Source organism: Triturus cristatus, chromosome 1_2 (assembly GCF_964204655.1).
Source record: "Triturus cristatus chromosome 1_2, aTriCri1.1, whole genome shotgun sequence".
Lineage (NCBI taxonomy): Eukaryota > Metazoa > Chordata > Amphibia > Caudata > Salamandridae > Triturus > Triturus cristatus.
The window spans coordinates 326,602,739-326,625,010 of record NC_140580.1 but is presented as its reverse complement, the minus strand read 5'-3'; the positions used below and the strand labels follow the sequence as shown (position 1 = coordinate 326,625,010).

The 22,272-nt window shown below is 45.0% G+C and overlaps 1 protein-coding gene across 8 annotated transcripts in view; it reads right to left on the bottom strand.

Moving 5' to 3' along the window:
- PAX2 (paired box 2) overlaps nt 1-20,667 on the bottom strand; it is a 133,383-nt gene extending 112,716 nt beyond the window's left edge. For 7 of the 8 annotated variants that reach the window (XM_085603893.1, XM_085603896.1, XM_085603898.1 and 4 more), the window contains exons 1-3: nt 19,852-20,667; nt 14,702-14,870; nt 12,113-12,310 (exon numbers count right to left, since the gene is read on the bottom strand). In XM_085603893.1, coding sequence (XP_085460019.1) covers nt 12,113-12,310; nt 14,702-14,870; nt 19,852-19,894 — 410 coding nt within the window. In that variant the 5' untranslated portion in view covers nt 19,895-20,667. The remainder of the gene's footprint in view (nt 1-12,112; nt 12,311-14,701; nt 14,871-19,851) is intronic. The other variant, XM_085603902.1, reaches the window with a different exon arrangement.
- Nucleotides 20,668-22,272: the final 1,605 nt, after the last annotated feature.

Genomic DNA, 22,272 nt, shown 5'->3' with positions numbered 1-22,272 from the left:
GCCGCAGTCACTCACTAGGACTTTCTCCATGATATGAGTCAGATGAACCTCTTCCGGGTTTGTAAACCACAGGAATGTCACAGTACAATGAATTAGAGAGGACACGTTCATCCTGGCCTTATTAGTCATGATCACCTCATGAGGAAGGGTGCTTTGTGAAAACATGGCCGCTCGCGGCAGGGGACATTGAGTTTTTTCAGACTGCTTTTTGATCCGCTCACTGGCTAAGTCTGCGGAAGTTTGAGTGAGTGTATAGTTACTGCATTAAAAATATATATGTATTATTCATGGAGATCAGAGTTAACTTGAGCATTGTGGACTTCAGTGAACCTTTCAAAAGATTTTTCTTTGATTGATTAATTTAGAAGCCCTGTAAGTTAATTAGTGCCTCTGATTTTATGGCATTTTATTTTTTACCATTTCTGTCGGAATTTATCCGAATTCATTTTTTTTATCATCTTATTGGTTTTATCCCATGTTATGTGTTTTGTGAATAAATACAATTGTATCTTGTATATGTCCACAATTACGTAACGCATAAATGTGCACTCATACTTTGATACCTGCAGGGTTTTAGCACATTAACCAGCCAAATATATTAAACAACACACTCACATGATAACGTGAGTGTTACTCACATGACATTCACCAATATAGCACAACTATGTGTTAAAATATGCAGATATATAAGTAAATTTCATCCTGTTTTTTAACTTATCCTTTCAATGTGCCCAGCTACTGGACTGGAATTCGTGTATGACAGCATGGAAAGTTACTCAAAATATGCCCAATTTTCTGTATTTGACTGTTTTTAAAAATCCATTATTTGTGAAAATCTATAAAAATGGAAAACAGGGAGCCTTAAAGGTAATATATGTATGCCATAGACAGGGCCTGCCAGCACTAGGGTGTGCATGGGGGACTTTTTCAGTTTGGTTACAGTACAATTGGGAACTTAAAAATCTTTGCCAGTTCCCTCGTGAAAAAAAGGAGAAACCTAAAAGCAAGCCAGAATAACGTTTTTTGTCATATTACTCACATTTGGCTACCTCTGTTTATGCACGGCACGACGTTTCGCTGCAACAACACCCTATGGCAAAGCAGTTTTCAAGGAGGCCTACAGGTTTCTGAAATACCATATGTAGAGCATTTTCCAAGAGGAAAATCTGGGCCGTGCTGCACGCTCACACTAGGCATTTGTGCTGCATTGCTCACCTTTGTGTGAAAGTGGGTCTCGCTTCATGCATGCTGTTTCCCACAGCAGACTCCGATGCTTTTATATGCCAGCAGACGTGTCGCAATTTTCTGCCTATGCATGCACGTTTTTAAATTACCTAGGAAATTACGCCCTCCCCACCTGCTGAACTGCTAAGCTATCACATAGCTCAGGATTGTTATTTAACCTTTTTATAGCCACGTCGCAATTTGCTCTTTTACAATACAAGCAAAACACATACATATAATACTTCCTGACATTGCCCATATAAGTTTCAAATAGTGTACTAATATATTTTTCCATCGTACTGTTCTTGGGGCATAAAAATGACTGAAAGTTGATTGGGAAAATGACTTCAAGGTTCTATGACAATGACTTTTTATCATATTTTTTTTAATTCTTACTGGATTTTACAACCATCACACTTGCAGTAACCAGTGAATAGTCATTACGGTAATTATAATGGCAGTTTCATTCTACTTTACTACTTGATCAATATATTCGACCAGTAAATATTGTCAACAAAGTTTCCAAGACCAAAACTCATGAATCCTATAAGCCGGCTATTATGCAGGTGCACAAAGTCTTGGTACGAGGGCAAGGTCTTAACCTTTCAATGTTGCCTTTCGTTTTATAGTCGCAACACCAGATTCTAATGTATTGAGGAATTGTCTTGAAGAACCAACCCGTTCCCTCTTATGTGGGGCTCTGTAATCACCTGATGAGGGTCGAGTGTATCGACCAGTGTCTGCCTACCAGGGCACAAACATGTCCTTGTGCAGTAATATCTGGACGATCGCAGTCGCATTGCCGTGCCATTGCACACGGACCTCACTTCCAACTGAGAGCATCCAGGTATCTGATGGAAGGGTATGCCTGATGCGATGCAGGCCTGACTGGACCCAGAAATATTAATGAGAGGGTTTGTCAGTAACCTGTTGTGCTAGTGGAAGGGAGGCGTAGTGTTGCGCAACACACATGTAATGCAACTAAAGAGGCAATTCCCAAAGCAGTTCGATGCTGCATCATAAAACGGCTCAGGAAATTTGTTCCATGTCCAAGTAGCATAAAATATAGGAAATAAATTACATTGCGAATTCCAAAACATTTTCTGGTCTGATGATGAGCCATATTGTGCAGTACTATTATGAATCAATGTTATATGTTTGTAAATAATGCTTCTGAAATGTTGCCCCAATAATACGTCTTTACCTCACTTTAGATGCATCATTTGACTTCAGGCAATTGAGAGGGTGCAAGCATGACCCTGGCCGATAGAGGCCTTCTTCTATCAAATGAAGTGAAGGGGGTAGATAGTGGCAAGTGTGGTGGTCACTCCTGGTAAAATGTATGTCTTCAAGGAAGGTGCAGGAGTGAAATCCCAAACTAATATAGCATAGGACACCAAAGTGCCACTTGTGCCAGTGGGCGCCCTTTCATAGGCCTGCTCTATTACTACAGATTCCGATAATGCCATTGGGATCAAATGAAGTAATTCAGGAGCCTCTGAAGGATGACGTAATAGCATGCAAGAAAAGTGGTCAATTTTCCTCGATCAAAGTCATTGATAACTCTTGATTAAAGTGGTCAGTTTTCCTACCCCTCAACTATGTTTTCAAGACAGAAAAAAATGAACTAAGACATTGTTGATGGGAGGTGCATGGAGTACAGTCTCTTTAACCCTCACTGTCCAAAATCACCTGTTCAAAATTGCTGTGTTGGTGAATCCTCATAAGCACTTCCCATTTTGAAGAACCACCAAATTAATTGTAGAGTAACTGAATCCAGGAAGATCAAAATTTGTAGACTCCTGCCTCGGGTTAAAAACACAAATCTTGTTCTCTTGTTATCTCACTTTCAGTTCAGGTCTCTGGCTCACCTGATCAAAACGAGGCGATAATGCCCATTGGTGATTTGGATGGACACTAACATAACCTTTAAGTAAGTAAAGGGATGGCAGACTGGAGAGCAGGTTGGATCTGCGGACCCGGAGGCGGGTGATGTCACAGCAACTTAAGTGAGTTGTGTGGTCATTAGCGACTGTCAATGCCTTCATTTTTTCAGTTTCAATTGCCTTGATATTTCTGGGTCAATGCCTTCACCACCTACTGTCTAAAAGCTCTCATGCCGGCGCGACTGCTGTTACTGCAGAGTGCAGGCCCAAAGCAGAAGGCTTCCAAGATGGTCAGAACCCAGCGCCGTGGTGGAAATTACCGCCAAAGAGGCAAAAGCGAAATGGAAACATAAATGAAATAGCAGAGTGAGTGTGGACCCTCTCGAATCATCCAGGGTCCATCATCTCGTTGAGTTCTGCTGACACACACCCGCTCAACATTCAGTCTCACCGTGTACCGTGCCAAGACCTGGAAGTAATATATATCTTGTTAAATCATGGCTGGCAGTCCGTTGCTCACCCTAACTACACTCTTGAGTTATCTCGCTTTCAAAAAACCCAAGAAGTGTTCGCTAGCAAAGAGCGTGGGGGAGGGTGGGTTATTTGAATACATTATTTAGGTTCTAGGTGATATCATAGCTCATTGTTAAACAGAAGCGGATGCATTCATGCATCACCCGTGGCACCGCAAGGCGCAAAGCCACCTATATTCTGAGCAAGTAGATTCTAGACCGCCTGCATCATTACATCCTGCTGATGTTACATATATGCTTGTAAGGGCCTACTGTTCCTTACTTTGGAAATATCCATACCCACTGTAATGTGGGCACCATTAACCCCCCTCTCTTTGGCTAAACCTCTATTTCATTAGCAGGCGCCACCTTAGCCTGCAGTATGTTTATGATGGACGAGGAGTTGTTCCCCTCCCTTCCAGAACTAGGGGATGTCGTGCTTTTGCGGTGGATGTTCAGATCAAGCGCCGACAAACTTCTTCAGATGCATGATGAACATCACCGAAAAGATTAAGACTAGCCATCTAAAACTCAACACAGACAAGACGCAAGGACTGATCTTTAAAAACACCTCTCTGTGGAATGACGCCTGGTGGCCCCCCAAACTAGGACCCGCACCAACAGCGACTGACCATGTCTGCAACCTCGGCATCATTCTGGATAGCAAGCTCACCATGAAAAAACGAATCAACGCATTCTCATCTGCCTGGTTCCTCACCCTCCGCATGTTCTGCAAGATTTTCAGATGTGCTCCCATCGACACCAGACACACCATCACTGTCCTTGCGCACCAGCCAACTAGACTACAGCAACACACTCTATGCAGGAATCACCTTGCACTTCCTCAATGGACTGCAGACGATAGAGAACCCAGCAGCCAGACTCGTCCTAGACCTTCCCAAGCGGTCCCACATCACCGCCCACCTCAGGAAGCTCCACTGGCTCCCCATTCAGAAGAGATGCCATTCAAGATGCTGACCCACCCTTCAAAACCCTCCACAACCAGGGACCAGCACACAGCAACCACCGGCTGAACTTCCACCATCCCTCCAGACACCTGCGCTGCGCTTCCCTCTGCCTTGCCCACACCCCCTGCATCCACCGCTGCAACAGTGGAGGACGCTCCTTCTCCTACCCCGAGGCGAAGGCCTGGAGCAGTCTCCCTCTTCACCTACCGACCTCATCCTTCCTACAGGAATTCAGAAAAGGACTCAAGACCTGCATGTTCGGCTAAGCCTCGGCAGCAGCACTCTCAGCGCCTGGATGCCCTCAGGGGTGATTAGCCGGGCTTTACAAATCCAGACTGATTGATTCTCCACACTTCCAACTCACCCTGTGCTTGCAATACCAACGGTACATCTACGTTGTGAGATAATCATCTACCACTACTTGTACTGGTAAAAACTAATCTTGCAATGTAGACAACAAAACACCTTTTTCTATTAATTTTTAATAAAACACTTCAATTTCTATCATCAACCTTATACACGTGAGGCAACATGAGCTGGTATGGAAGTGTTCATTTACTCTTTGGTGTGCATCTCTCAAGCATGTGACGGAAGCTGCTCAACAATGGACACCGCGATCCACTGCTGTCTCCCCCTCAGCTTCAGGTTAACAAGAGGGGGAATCAACATTTCTCAAAGAAAGTTTAGTTCAGATTCTGGTCCTGTGAGTCCTTCTTCACTTTCATGAACTTGTCCAATCACCAGTGCAGGGCTACTTTCTGACATTGCGATAGTGTCATTTCCACAGAGAAAACCTGCACCGAGAGTGGAATTAAGATGCACCCTCTCCACCCTTTTGCCATAATCTCTCAACAGCCATTAAGACGTAGCGACATCTGTGCAACATTAACATGGGTTTCATCTTAACATTCCAAATGTCCAATGCGGAAGCCGCTGCCGCATTCCCTTCACCTGGGAGCAAGACTCCTAAACACTGAACCAACCGGTAAGCACATTGAGTGTGCGACATAGAGTTAGCTCACGATCGCTTTACACATTTATCCCATATCGTAAAACAGGGTCCATGGCCTACGCCAAGACGTGCCACCCCCATCTACGCTGGTAAAACGTGTCCTCTACACCACTGGCACCAAACAATGACGTAGAGTTATCTCACGATCTCTTCACACATTTGCAACATATCATAGAGCAGGGGCCTAGGCCAAGACGTGCCACCCCCATCTACGCTGGTAAAACGTGTCCACTACACCACTAGCACCAAACAGTGACGTAGAGTTATCACATGATCTCTTTACACATTTGCCACATATCATAGAGCATGGGCCTAGGCCAAGACGTGCCACCCCCATCTACGCTGGTAAAACGTGCCCACTACACCCCTGGCACCAAACAGTGACGTAGAGTTATCTCATGATCTCTTTACACATTTGCCACATATCATAGAGCAGGGGCCCAGGCCTAGGCCAAGACGTGCCACCCCCATCTATGCTGGTAAAACGTGCCCACTACACCCCTGGCACCAAACAGAGCAAACATTTACTCTTAAAATTCAGGGGATTCTGCAAGTGTGCAACTGAAGGGAACCCGGCCGCGGAAGCTCCCTCCGACAGACTCAATGACCAGTTTAGTAAAAAGGGAACACAGCCATGTATATTCACCCAGAAATGTATGGACAGGTGGATCCTTGAGAAATGCGTCAATGCATAAACAGAGCAGAAAGGCTGAATTGGACTCCAAAAATGCAATCTTACATCTGTTGTTGTCAGTTCAACACTTAATGCGAATGATCAAGTGGTTGTGAGCAGATGTGATAGTGACACTGCAGGATTTTCTCTTTAATCTGATATAAAGTTAACTGTGAAAATGCACTGTGGAAATCTAATTCCTCGTCAGAAATAGGAAAATCATAGACAATAAAATTAACAAAAAAATCCTTAGAAATTGTTCTGTTCTCTATTTCTGTAAACCGCGCTCTCACTGGAGTCCTATGTCTTATCTACCTTAATCTAAGGAAGCCCTATATCTTTCTCTAAACGCTGTACTAAAAAACAATTTAAAAAAAACAAGACAAATACATAGATATTGCAGTGGTGACCAGGGATTAGGAATGTATGTGCTGTATCAGATTCATTTTTAGAGTTGGTAATCTCTTACCGATTGCTCTTGCTGTCTGTAACAATGTCAGATTTTTTTTAAGGTTCAACCCCTAGAGTCATTTCAATGATTCATTGATGCTTTTGCACCACATCCATACTACATTATACACTGGCTTTGACTGCCAATCCAGGGTTCCAAACCCCAATAATTGGATATAATAAGATCAACCCAGTTGTCCACAGTTGCCACCAGTCCACATCAACAGAAGCTGCGGTTCCACTATGACGTGACATAGGCTTAAATCGCTAGGAGAAGCCCATTGGCATTGAAGCTATGCAATTCACCAGACACCTAAAGAAAGTGTCCGGGGAGCATGATTCTACGGAAGGGAAGGCCGCCATGCTGCAAAAGTTTGAATTACTTAGGGTGGGCATTCGATAAACTAGGAATTTTGAAGGATCAACAATCGCTTAAAAAAAAGTTTGCATTATCTTGGCATCAAAAAGTCAACCGGATTTTTGTACGCCTAAAACATCCGATCATATTACACACATGGTGGGTCAACTTTCACATTTGCGTCTCTTTAGGTAAAAGCGAGACTGGCTTTTAACAATTGACAATATTTGTGATTGAAAAAGGAATTCTTTATACGCATAATGAACGTAATCAGATCACCTCCCAGAATGTCGTTTATGTTTAATTTTGTGGATTACTTCACGGATACCATCCACTTCCCAAGTCTATATACTCATCACGAAAATATAAACGTTCAATTATGTATTTAATTACACATAAGGTACATATAAGATTGAAGAATATATGTAAGTGTTCACATATTATTTTTAATGTAATAAATAGAAAGTATTTGTACGTTTTGCTTATTTTTCGCACAACTGTTTCAAAGTAAATTTACTTTCAAGAACATTAACCAGAAAATCCAACCAGTAGCATCCTTTTGAAAAGCAGTGTGTGCTTTAATAACGTCCTCCCTTCAATACCAGGGTGGGTTATACCACTTCCCCTTGAGTGATCTGCATTGTATTTAAATGTTACACTGTGTTGGTGTGACTAATTATTTTTATTATTTAATTGGTTTATTTTCATCTGTAATACACTGCAAATGTTTTCAGCGCCCTGACTTTGTGCAGCGTAAGGTAGTGCGTGCACTGTGAATAAATCAACTCTAATGAATTTTTAAAGGAAGGTTTACTAAAAATATATGATAGGGACAATTCTTTTAGCCAAAAGAGTTTGACAAAACACAGGAATCAGTGGAATAAGGATTGAAAGCAAAAGGTAATGTAAAACGTGATTTGTCTCCAAAATAACAGAGACAGTCGGGGAACAAGAAATCACAGAATGGTTTTAAAAAAACATTTGAGAAGCATTCTGCACTGAATACATCTCTCCCATTAAAACACATTTTCATTTCCAGGACATCCATACCTCATTGCTCAAATAGTGGCCTTTATTTTCAGTGTTCATAGGTGAGAACTTGTACAGCCAGCTCCATGCCCTCTCTCTCTCTTCTGGGTCATGGTACCTCCCTTTACTTATATACTCACAACTTATCACATTTGTTGAGTCTTCCCTTTTATATGCCCTGACCACTGTCCAATATAAGAATACTGATCCCTAAATAGATAGACAGATAGGATAGATGGATGGATGGATGGATGGATGGATGGATGGATGGATGGATGGATGGATGGATGGATGGATGGATAGTTGGTAGGTAGGTAAGTAGCTAGATGGATGGATGGATGGATGAATGGGTGGATGGATGGATAGATAGATAGATAGATAGATAGATAGATAGATAGATAGATAGATAGATAGATAGATAGATAGATAGATAGATAGATAGATAGATAGATAGATAGATAGATAGATAGATAGATAGATAGATAGATAGATAGATAATGCAAACTTCTTTTAGAATCATAATCAACTATTAACCTTTCAACCTTGTAAAAAGCACACCTACCACTAAAAGGCTAAATAACAACAAAACCGCACATTCTAATGGATGCCGCGGGTTAATCAAAGTAGAATAATGCCCTTAATTGAATATCAATGAATTCCTATACTCAGCCCCCCTTATGGCTCCCTGTGAAGAGCTTGGCTGGGGCACACCTGCTGCTAAATGATACTAATTACTGCAGGTCCATTTTAAAAAGATGCGTAATGCCTTATTGCTAAATTCCCTCACTTCTGTTGCCAGTTAATTTGGAACGTTGGCTGCAGCTTTCTTTGTGGTTTGGATGCACGATGAAGTGCTTCAAAGTAAATCCCTGTGTGTTTTAGGCGCCACAGCAGAAATCTGCACAGAAATGATGATGAAACTCTAGTGGTTTGAGTTTGTGCGCTGAGAACAGTTTATGCGGTAGATTCGGTGCCTGTTGCAGAGATAGTATACGTAATACATGGACTTCTGTAAATCCTTTCTAAACGTCAGACTCTGACTTTTTTTTTTGTCAGCAACTTGTGGCGCACCAAGTCGCTCATTACAGAGAAAAGATGTCAGAACTTGATTATTATAAGTTATTACAGTCAAGTTCTGATGTCACAATGCTTGCTGCCACAGCCAGCAGCGGAGGTGACTGACAGTCAGGTCACGCAGCATAATTGTAGCAGCTGTTTAAAGCAACAAAAACAAAATGTTGCTTTTCTTTCTTCTGCTCTATTTTAATAGCTTACAATGACAAGCAGAGACAATATGTTGATTTTTACTCTCTCTCAGATAGAGAAAATCTAGAATCTTTCTGCATTTTTGGACACATTCCGAGCTACGGCAGCCTTTTTTTAACTGACTTGTATTGAACTGTTTCTAACATCTGTTTGCCACAAATATCTAACAGGTTTTTAAAGTGTTTAATTTTTCACCAGAGGTTTTATTTTTATTTATCATGTTTGCAAACATGCTAACTCTTTCATATGAAAAAGCTACGTGCCAATGTTTTAGGTGTTTTTTGGGGAAAGTGATGGTGTGACCATGTATGACTGCCAGCTCTCAGAGATGGTTGCCTCTGCCCCCAGGAGGACCCTCTCCCAACCCCCCAATCTTCCCTCCCCCGTGGATGACGGACATTTTTCCTCAGAGGGTCCCCCATATATGCCAACATTTAAAAGGGAAAAGTGGGAGATTTAAAAAAAACATAAGCGGGAATATGTATTTCCTCTATTGACTTCTATTGAAGGAGAGGCAATTTTAGGTGGGATACAGCCAAAATAAAGCCATTTTTGCCTTAAAATCGGGAATCTCCTGTCTGAATCTGGCCTACTGGTATGTATGGTCGAGTGCCCTTAGCCCTCACGCGCTGCCTGCCAAGGCCCATCTCCTCAGCGCGCTCTCCTCTGCTGGCCTTCCTCCTCCAAGCGCCTAGAGGCCCGCTTCCTGAACGTACGAGCGCCTCGCCGAGGCACCTGCGCTGGCTCTGGGGCAGGTGTATAATTAGCCCATCAGTGTTATGTTGCCCTACTCATAACTTAATAAGCTGTTTCACGGCGACGACACACACTGGGGTGATTTCCTGCGGTGGCTGCAGTATTACACAGCGCGCCACGTCTGGGGGACGCACGGCGGCCAAGGTACATTCGGGCAGATAATTGCACCTGCTGCTTCCAGCGCGGCTTGGGAGCAGGCCATGGCCGCTCAGACATGGAGAGCGTGCGCGCGCACGGCCAGCGCCTCCACCGGCCACGCGCGCCTTCGTGGCACACCGGCAGCCAGGTGGAGAAGGGAATTCACTTATAAGGAAGCCTTAAGTGGCACAAACGCTGCTCGGTGAGGAAAAGGGTTTTATTTATAGGGACGCCTTAAGAGTTTACAATAGTATACAATGAAGGTGGATAGATAGATAGATAGATAGATAGATAGATAGATAGATAGATAGATAGATAGATAGATAGATAGATAGATAGATAGATAGATAGATAGATAGATAGATAGATAGATAGATAGATAGATAGATAGATAGATAGATAGATAGATAGATAGATAGATAGATAGATAGATTACATAGATAGATAGATAGATAGATAGATAGACAGACAGACAGACAGACAGACAGACAGACAGACAGACAGACAGATAGATTCTTTCCCTTCATATTGTGTGTATGTGGTGCGGGGGCGAGAGAGGATGTTTTCGTCAGTGAGTGTCTCTGTGTGTCTTGTGTTATTCGTGTTGGTGTTATGCCTGTTCCTCTTTTAGTCGCATGCTGTGCGCCTGCCATTGTTTGTTTCCACATAGATGCCGGACGTCGGGGCGCTGGGCCGAACTCAAAGCTGCTGCGTCTCACTTTCCTTCACAAGCTGTAAATATTTAACTAGTCACTGTACAGGTTTACAAAAAAAAAAAGAAAATTACTTATGACTAACCGGCAGGAACTGAAACTTCTTTGTGGAGGAAAAACAATTTAAGAGCAGTTTGTTCCAAATGCCTCAATTTTGGGACACACTGTTTGTTATTCCGCTGCCGGGAATGCGGCAGAGCAGAGGTGCACTTGTAATGCGCGTGGAACAAAGGAACGGGGAAAGTTGAACTTTTCCATCTTCAAAATCAAGGATAATTTCGAAGTCTTGTATGTTTTATGTGTAGCCCTCTGCGTTTGTATCCATTAACTCGTACCTTTCAAATAAATAAATAAAAAAACGACTTGCCTGTGAATATAGACAATTTTCATTTTAAAATAAAAATGATTTCGGAATCTGATTTCTAGCTCTCCAAATGAATCCCAAAGTACAAAAGTGACACTTTTTGACCGGACATGACCTGCCCATGTGAGCATGTATGTATAAGGCACCGCTGGAAGACAGTGGGACAACACGTGCCAGAGGGCGCTGCCACGGCGTGATATATGCACCAGGCACTAACCAGCGTAACGCGCAATAACTCAGCTATTAAACGTCTTATTTCTATGCAAATGTACATGCAAGAAACCTTTACCGATGGCCCACGTCCCTGCACAAAGCACAAGTCACAAAAGGCACCTTTTAAACCAATCAGGGGTTCCCTCTGCCAATCTATATATCCTATAGGTAGAAAGAACTGCATGACACTTAACCAAAATATGCCATGTGTACAAATAAAGATATGTATCCCGGCTATGAATCATAATTAAAAATCTCTCAAAAACTCTAGTTTTTCTCAGCTACACTGCCACAATGGATGCAGACGAACAGCGTTCCAGCATAGATTTTGTACAGGTATCTATCTATCTATCTATCTATCTATCTATCTATCTATCTATCTATCTATCTATCTATCTATCTATCTATCTATCTATCTATCTATCATGTCTTGTGGAACAATGGGGTGTTTCAGCTACAAACAGCAGGGTCGGCAACCACACGGGATGCCAGGGGGCGACGCTGTGACAGAAGAGGCGGATGGGCGAGGCTGGCCCGGGCGCGGCGTTACCTGTTGATGGAGGACACGCTGGGCACCGTGTCGTTGTCGCAGATGCCCTCTGCCAGCAGCCGGTCACGGATCTCCCAGGCGAACATGGTGGGGTTCTGCCTCTTGTACTCGGCGATCTTGTCCACCACTTTGGGGGTGGCCACTTTGGGCTTGGAGCCCCCAATCACCCCGGGCTTGATGCTGCCCGTCTCGTAGTACCTGTCAGGCCAAATAGGAGAAATGAATGAATGATTAATGAAGAGCCGATGCGTGGATTCGTGATCTGTGGAGCCCCTGGCACTTGCAAATCTTGTTTTTTACGGCGATTAGTTGTTAGAACACTGTTCAACTGGACAAAAAAAATCCTAGCCTTTCTTAGAAACACTTTTATAGCTCCTCATCTAAAGAAAAGCCCTCCAGGCACCAAAACATACTACTCGCAGAGTAACGCATGTCAACAATTCATATGTGGTGGCCACTGCACCCCTCGAATACCACATTCCCAAAAAGGTATAATCATCATTATTATGATTTATCTATTTATTTTATATAGTGCTTCTCCGCCCATCTAATGGGTGTTAGTGCGCTTTTCTTTTTAATAACCACAGACAATGAGTTTTCTTATATACTGAACATTTAACTTGCATAAAACTGGGAGTGATTTAGTAGAAGAGGGCGGCAATTGTTTGTAGAGATCATTTGAAGGTAGGGAGGTGCGTCATTTCCTGTGGAAAACGCGGAAGAGACTTTTCTCAGTTGAATGGAAGGGGTAAAGGTGAGGGCTGTTATAGAAAGCATTATAGCAAGTACACATTTTGTTTGACCGTGTCATTGAAGTAACACGTATGCAATGCACACTATACTATTTTCAGCTTATGCAATAAAATTAGCTCCGGAATTAGTACAAGGAAACGATGTCAGTACATAGACATATAACAAGTGCATTGCGACTGGGCTTATTTCAATAATATACGCGTGTTCCAATTGTGAAATGAATCTATAATTGATATTCTATTAATTACACCAAGCCACGTTGTGCTTTATCAAATCGCTCCCTGTATTATATCAGAACACAATTGATAACGTGTTTTTAAATATAAGCCCTTTACCAACTCTTTTTCTTTGTTTTTGTTTTGCGAAGTAATCCTAGGTATTCAAGCGCCTATCGTGTAACGTTTCGAGGCACAAAGGGTCCCACAATAATGCTTTTCGCCACTTTGATTGTGACACTTTATTATCGCCAGGTCATTATTAATAATTCAAGGACAGGAGAATACATACGACCCTTACTTATCATATGTATTTAAAAAACAAATGCTGATTATTTTTGGGAAATGCGGGTTCCACCAAAATCAAATGCCTAGGCAGCGCCAAATGAGTGAGAGAGAAAAAAGGAGACACTAGGAAAAGGGGCCAGGGGCAGAGGAAACTGTCCTGTACCTATGTGCTTGCATAATTTGACTCAAAAGATCAAACTCTTTATTATTTACATTTTTTTCTCCAGCCACATACATTTAAATATACCCTTCGTGAGGAACTACTTCACCCTCTAGTGTGGTTTCCTGATTAGTGCTGGAAAATGGCATTTAATGGCGCTGAAAAAAATTCGATGATTCGTGCTGGAGCAGTGTATCAATCGAACGCCCTCTTTGTTTATAGTATCCAGGGTAAACTGCCACCCTCAGTGGGAAGCATGCCTGCCCCCCCCCCCCCTTCCTTTGAACTGATTTTTGTACAGCAGCGCATTGAGGCGGCGCAGGCGCTATACAAATGACCCTTGACATAACACGCCGTAAAGCTTCTCAAGCGCACATCAGGGGTTACATGTAACATTTAAATGAGGACCCTAGACACACAGTCTCTTTTCCATCCTACAGAGGTGCCCAAGCGCCTATCATACAACGTTTCGAGGCACAAAAGGGTCGCACAACAATGCCTATCGCCACTTTTAGTGCAACACTTTATTATGGCCAGTTTTTTTTTGGTGGTTTTTTTTGTTTTTAACATTTCTAAATACATGAGATTGTGACTCTGTTACTTTTGATATTTAGCTGTGACTAAGGGGGTGAAAATGTAATTTCGGACAATATATGAAAATACTTCCCACTGCCCCCTCCATTAGCTGAAATATTAAATGGTTATTCAGCAGTCCTTGGAGATTCCAGGAGGCAGAACAAGTGTGTGCACTTGAAGGATGTGGTGTATTTGGCTTCATGAATTTCATTAATTTGTTCTTCATTTTCTTAATCGCAATTGTCTTGAAAGAACTTGGCAGTCCAAATCACAGCTGTACTAAAAAGCAAGCCACCAAGTGCCCTCCTCCCAAAATATCAGATATGAAAATACATTGCATTTTTTTTCGGTTTTATCCATGTCTTAGCTGCAGAGGACACTTTGTAAATAGAAAACATCTCCAAATGTGTCCTCCATAGCAATACGTATTATTATTATTTTTTTTTTAATCATGAAATATTCCAAACGCAGCCTTTGCTGGTGTATAGGCATGGCGGACGGGTACAAGGTTATTGCATGGGAATGCCAATATCTTATGATCCGGGATGGATGCTTTTGAAGGGCCCCTCCCCGCGCCCCGCCCCCGATGGTCCTTACCTGCCCAGGATCTTGCTGACACAACCGTGGCTGACCCTCAGCTGCCGGGAGATGTCACAGGGCCGCACCCCCTGGTGCGCCAGCTCCACTATCCTCTGCCGCACCACGTCCGGGAGGGGCCTCCCGTTCACGAACACCCCTCCGAGCTGGTTCACTCCCCCGTGGCCTGCTGGGGAGAGGGAAGGGGAGGGAGCGGCCGAGACACCGAGGGAAGGGGTGTTTAGTCGAAGACGGAAAGCGCCAGGCGCTTTAGCAAATGCGGGGAGGACGCCGGCGCGAGGGACGCGCGTGGACTCGCGTGGACGGGCAGCGTGGACAAAGGAAAGAGAAAGGAGGGAGGGGAAGAAAGAAAGAAAGAAAGAAAGAAAGAAAGAAAGAAAGAAAGAAAGAAAGAAAGAAAGAAAGAAAGAAAGAAAGAAAGAAAGAAATAAATAAATTGAAAGATGTATGGATTATAAATACAGTGTGAAATGAGGGAAAACCAGAAGCCAGTGCTCCTGAGTTAGAAAGTGTGCGTCCCCCTCACAGAGTGTGCCTGGGTGTTTCCGACTGTGCCAAGGACCGAGAAACGTAGCGCTTCGATGACCGCTCACTCTTCTAACCCACGAGCAGCGCTTATTTACAGGGGACACCTGCCCGGTCTCGCCGCTTTTGCTGGTTCCAACAAAAAGATGTGTCTTTTTATTTTTCACTTTCATTGGGTTTCTTTTAACTGCGGTCTCTTGGGCGCACATTATCAATGTGACCCCCTGTGCCAGTGGGAGCGCGGGCCTGTGCACTGTGTGATGTGCACGCCCATACCATAAACGTATAGCGGTCTCTCTGAACACAATGTATGTTATGTGTGCGCCTGTGGGTTTTCAGCTGGAGAGAGGAAGGCGCCTCTGTTTACATTGACGCTATATGATGTGCATAGGCGCACTGATGTGAGCAAACACGTGCACGCGCACCCCCCCCCCCCCAAAGACTGAAGTCTCTGTAGTAAAATGTATATAAAGAAAAGCCTGCAGAGATCACTGGTTCATTATTCCAGTCTATATTAGCGAGCTCTATATGTCTCCCTACGCAGATCTGAAAAATTCAGACAAACATACGATTGAATAAAGAAATATAGATGACACTTATATACATATATATGTGTGTGCGTGTACATGTGTGCGTGTAAGAGTATAGCATATAACCTCACACAGAACTGTGGTGAGTGCTTCCATAAATAATCTTTAGAACATACTATACAATTAGAATTGCATATACATTGATGTATGTGGTCACCGTACCCATAATTATACCCCCGCACAAGCATGGATGCTCACGTAAATCCACTGTTTGTGAAGCTAGGTCCTCAGGGATTGTGAGTCACTATGCTGGAAAAAATGATCTATCTATCTATCTATCTATCTATCTATCTATCTATCTATCTATCTATCTATCTATCTATCTATCTATCTATCTATCTATCTATCTATCTATCTATCTATCTATCTATCTATCCTGTCTATGTGTGTGTCACTGGGGTCCCCTCCTGCAGGCCTGCCGGATAGAGATCTTTGCCTTGTGTGCTGAGAGTGGACCTGCCCGCACCTCTCTCCCCTCTCCCCTGACACTGACTTATTGGCTCTGGACTCGAGGAAACTCGCATCGCCCTCGCATCGATCCGAAATCTCTCCCCGCAGATGCAACCCCCTCCCTGGCAGAGCCTAAAACACCGAACCCACGTGCGTCCTCGGGCCTCTCGCGGGGCAGCCGTGCTCTGCCCTCCCCGGACTCGGAGGGCTTCCTCTTCCGCGGCTGTTATTGGGTGCGTGTGTGCACTGAAGGCAGGGGGGGCACACATGAGCTTAGACATTGCTGTTTGGGCAGGCCAGGTTGCAAAAGCAGGCTGCGTGTGTAGGCAGGCAGTTTGTACCCCCCCCCCCCCCTCCCACACACACACACACCACAGCGCCCCCGCTGCATGGCTGGCGTCGGGGTCTCCCCGCTTCCACGTCACACTACGTGCGTAAGGGGCAGGTTTCTGCTCGTTTTTGGGGTGTGTTCCTTTACGTGCATTCACAGTTTGCAGGTTCTTACCCCCTGCACTATCACGGTGTGGGGTCACTAAAAAGCAGTAGGGTGGAGACGGTGCACTCTCTCAACCCCGCGGAGCTAAGAGTGGGCAGGTAGTGACCAAGTTACATGGGGAAAGGTTGTGGGAGGGATATTATCCCCGTACCCACCAGCAGGTAATACAGGTGATAATTTTAACCCGCCCCGTGTAGGGGGGGAACGGGGGGGGGGCAGAGTCTGTTTTGCCTGCGCGTGTGTACAAGCAGCCCATGCACATGTCAGATATAAAGTTACCGGCCAGCAATTTTCCCAGCGCTCGAGTGCTAAATAATGCAGGGGCACCTTTGATAACTCACATTACATATTATTAAAAGGCAACAGATGCGGCAAAGATTAAAAAATTAATAATTAAAAGTGTGTGGCCCGGTGGCTTCTCTTTCATGTTTGTGCCCGCCTCGTCCCCGTGCATTGCCCCCCTTTCTGTCCTTGTCCGCTTGCGCGACTTTCAGGGCACATTGGGGCTGTGCGTGCCTGGTCCGCGTCTGTGTGTGTGTCTGGTGCGCCTCTGTGTGTGTGCTGTGTGCGTGCCTTGTGCGCGTCGGTGTGTGACCCTGGTGCGTGTCTGTGTGTGTGCCTGGTGCGCGTCTGTATGTGTGTGCTGTGCGTGTCTGGTGCGTGCTGTGCGTGAGGGGCTTCTTCTGCCTGGAACACAGGCCCGTCCGCGGACTTCAGGCGGCCGGAGAGTCGGCGCCAAAGTCGAGGCACGGTTCCACGCGAGGAGCTTTTGAGCAAACGGTTTCACTCGTTTCCAAAAATTAGCCGGATGTTATTACTTTGGGGGGGGGGGGGGGCTCTACTGGGACAGTACTGCAGGTATTACACCCCTGTACAGCACTGAGGAGACGTTCGCACTAATGTCACATGAGGTGGCAGTTTGACATTAAATAGTAAATATTGTCATTTTGACTCTGTCCTGGCTCAGAACCGTCTCCTTTCTTTACGTATCCACTATTAAAATAGACCCTGTAGGGGCTGCGGGTTTCCCACCACTGGTAAGAGCACGGTTTTAAATTATAGGAGGCCTGGGTGAACACGTATCCGCGCGGTTCTCAGTTTAGAAACGGGTATTTGCTTTTTTATGAAATACGAGTACACATTATCAGTGAAACCACGCCGCCGCGTTGCTACAAGATGTGCTTTTATAGAGGTTGCGTTCGGTTTCAGCAGGTGTACGTGCACCGCCAGCGAAGTTTACACGGGGCAATAAATTATTAATCCACCGGTGTGAGTGACTTGATGTTTACGCCTTTTTTCACTACCCTTTTATTCACACGCTGAATAATATCCGAGGCTCTCAAACAAAAAAGTCTTAAGAGAGTATATATATATATATATATATATATATATATATATATATATATATATATATATATATATATATATATATTTATATATATATATATATTGCATGAGCTCCTCAATGCCAGGGAATATATATATTTACACATATGTGTGTGTGTGTGTGTATATATATATATATATATATATATATATATATATATATATATATATATATATATATATATATATATAATGTTACATTATTTCTCTTTGACTACAGAGTCCGACATGTTCCTATTTATTCTGTGATTAATTTCGATAAAACAAGGATCTGGAAGAATGTCCATATATAGCTATATAAATCCATTGATCTATTTAGACACAGGCGTATATACGCATGTGTATATAAATGTATATATGTACGTGTGTATACGGCCAGTGAATAGTGTTGTTCGAAGGTGTGTGCTATTGTGTCTCCTCAGAGTGTGCAGTTGTTTACAGAAGGGTCCTAAGAGGGGTGAGTCCCAGTGTGTAACCCAGGGGGTGCACTGGTTAAGAGATAGACCTCCCGGGCCACAGATGAATGTTTGAGCGCCTATAAGGCCACTGCTTTCTGCGGTGCCACGGACTGGGGTTACTTGGGGCCGCACTCCGTGTCAAGAGGGTGCTTGGCCCGTGACCCGAAGGAATGCATGAAAGGTATGAAAGGAGAAACGTCGACGAAACAGTGAGGGAATATGAAACGAGGAAGAAAAGTAGAGGAGTTTAAAAAGGGGAGAATGGGAGTAAACAACAGTGAAAGTAAAGCACCGAAGAGAAGTAGGTGAAAATGTGCGGAGAGAAAGACAAAGGGCTAGGCAAGTTTAATGGTGAAGATAAGGCGAGAACATAATAAGGGGAAATAATGCAAAGGAGGAAAGCAATGAAATTGGAAATAATAAACAGTAAGATGAAAGGAAATATTGAGGAAATAATAAAAAATGAAGCGAGTAAAGTGACAAGGAAAGGTTAAACAAATCGAGTGATAACAGGCAAGGAAAGGACGCAATAAAGCTCGAGAATAAAATGGTAAAGAATAAAAACGTGAAGGAGTCAAGAGAAGGAGATAAAACAATAAGAATGAGGGAGAACAATTGTGTGGAGATAAAAACAATGAGATGACAGCGTACTAAAGTGATGACGAAAGAATACAATGCGAAAGAGGAAAGCAAAGGCGAGGGGAGAATAAAAGTAAGGGAAAATAATAGTAAGGGGTCGACAGAATTGAAAGGCAACAAAAGAAATAGCAGAAAAATAAAGAAACTGGAAATGTGGGTGTTAACAAAATCAAATGATGAAGGAATATAAACGTAGTGTACTTAATGAGGGAAGAGCGGGTGAGGGAAAAACAGGAGAGGGTGGAACCGGGCGAAAGAAAATTTAACACATACAGAGAAGACGAGAAAAAAAAACACTCGAGACATGGTTCAAAATAAAAAATTCGAGGACATGGAGGAAACAAAGAAAGATGAGGACATAAAAGTGAAGATAATGGGGAAATATGACGAGATACTAATAAAAGTCTGAGGAGCTTGACGGGGCGCGCATACGGATGTTGAGACCGAATAGATGGGGAGACAATAAAAACGCAAGCAAGTAGAAGGAATTGTGAGATTAAAAAGACAGGGGGAAAGAAAAATGAGAATGTAGGAAGGGGGTGGAATGACGCAAAGTTGGGGGGGCGCAGAGAGAGCGCACTGAAGCCGGGTTCTGGCGGTACTCACGGTGCATGGCCGAGAAGGGGTCCGCCTTGCAGTGCATGTCCATGGGGAAGCAGAGGAAGGGGACGTACTCGGCTGTAGTCGCCGTGTCGGCTCCGGGAGAGAACGTCAAGAGTCCGGAAAAGAGGGGCTCCCGCGGGCAGCGGCGCCTCCCTCTGCCCTGTCCCGGGAGCCGGAGGATGAACTTTCCACAAAGAGGCTTGAGTTGCGCGGAGAGCTGGCTGTCGGCGCTGGATTCCTGTGCAGAGAGTCGCGGGGTCCTGTGCGGAGAGCAGGGATCCGGGTGACAGACTCGGGGTCCCGGAAACAGGGGTCGAGCCCGGGGTCCTGGGAGGTGCGCAGGGCGCCCTGTGACGTGAGCAGGGTTCCTGGAGAGGAGTCCGGGTCCTTTGCCTTGAGCAGCGGGTCCTGTGGTCCTGGGTGGGAGCCAGGGGTCCTTGGAGATGCGCAGGGTCCTCTCTGTCCGTTCAGCAGGGCGGGGGGCTTCTGGCTGGGCAGCAGGTGGCCCCTCTGGTCATCGCTGCACCTCACGGGGGTCACTGGTCAGACCTGGAGCCCCGGCATGGTTGGCACCAGAGTCAGGTGCGCCGCGGCCGCTGTCCACCTCACCTCGGTGCCCCTGTCAGCGCAGCAGCTGTTTCCGGGCGGTGGGGTGAGGCAGAGCCGGGGGTGGCGTCAGGGAGTGTGCGGCGGTGCTGGACTCCCTCCCAGAGTGCGCAGAGTGCGGCGAGCAGGCGCAGGGATGGATGCAGGCAGCGGCGGCGGCAGCAGCCTGTGTCACTGGGAGGTGCCGCTGGTGGTGGGATGTGTCTGCCAGGAGGCTTGGCAAGAGAGTGGAGCCTCCTCTGCCCGCGTGTGTCTCTCTAAAAGCGGCCGACCCCCCCTCCACAAGCAGCCCCCCTCCCCTCCGCGGCCCGGGAGATGGATGACTTGTCAGACAAAGGCAATAGAAGCGAACACTCTGTGATTCGTCCAGGGAGGGGGCCTTGCAGGAGGTGCCTGCCTGCCCTGTCACTCCAGTGCGGGGCCGGGGGGGGGGGGGGGGGTGCTCGGGATTAAAACTACTGAGGAAAGGAAACTAGCAGATAAGATAAACGCCGGAGGATGCGAGCAGTCAGTGTTCAGCTCCGGGCAGCTTCGCACTTCATCCGCCAATGATGCACTTTCACGTATGGCCCGGGGGTGTCCGGCGCCCCTCTCGGACACCCCCTTCGCCCCTGTTTCATTAGCAGTACAGCGATTGGTGCCCCCGAATGCTTCGGAAAGTATGACGTCCTAATAACTACTATGTCTCCTACCAATGTATTTTATTCTATTTAAAAATATATATATTCTCGGTGTTTATATGATTATGAAACAGAGAATATTTTTTTGTGTGTACCTAGCGCTTCAGATCCTGTAGCTTTGAGCGCAAGAAATAACTCTCGTTCATCTATTACTCATTAAAGGCGGCCGCTTATCGACCTCAGATAAATGAAAAGCTGAGTCGGCCTGCTGCTCGCGCCAGACGTCAGCAAAGAGCTGTTGGTGTTTTATTTCGTGTTTTAAGGAGCACTTGTGGAAGTGCAAACTAAAAAGCGTATGAATATGATTCGTGATGAAATGCTTCTCTGTCATTTCAGCTCCTATCGAGTACTAGTTGTGTTTAGTATTTTCGCATACTTATAACAGAAATGCAGTTCATATACCATCACTTTCCCTGATATTTGAACACGGAAGGCCTTGCGGGATAATGGGTGTCCTCGCGCAACCTTACATCCAGTCCCTAATTTCCTATATTATCTTTGAAGCAACTGAGTGAGGGCACATATACCATTTAAGTGTAGCATTTATGAAAAATAAACATTGCTCCCCAATGCCCCAATCATCAGGTACAAGCTTTTCGATACCCCCTGTAAATTCTATAGGACGTGTATTATCTCCATACTACGCTATATCAGGGCATATGCACGCTTCCCGGGTCAGGAGGGGAGAACCCCGTTAGAACAGAAATATGTTAATATTTCTCAGCCTATTTTTCACCTTAGAAAGCATCTCTCCTTCAGATGGTCAATATAAAGAATGCACTGTCAGGACCATGCCCCCGCCCCCCCCCTCCCCGCCACCACACACACACATATACACACACACTCACCGGAGAGTTCGCTAGAATGTTGGGATGTTTGCAAACATGGTATAATTGTCGCCATCTTGTGAGTGCTGGTACTGGGGCTTGTATGTGGGGACCTGGGGTGAGGTCAGCTGGCCACAGGACACACTCACCCTAGGATGGCTTCTTGCACTCCCCTTCACTCAAGGGGTTGTGGTGGGGCTCTCTGGCAGTGTGTTGGTGCGCGGTATTGTCTGTGGGGACCTGGGGTGAGGTCAGCTGGCCACAGGACACACTCACCCTAGGATGGCTTCTTGCACTCCCCTTCACTCAAG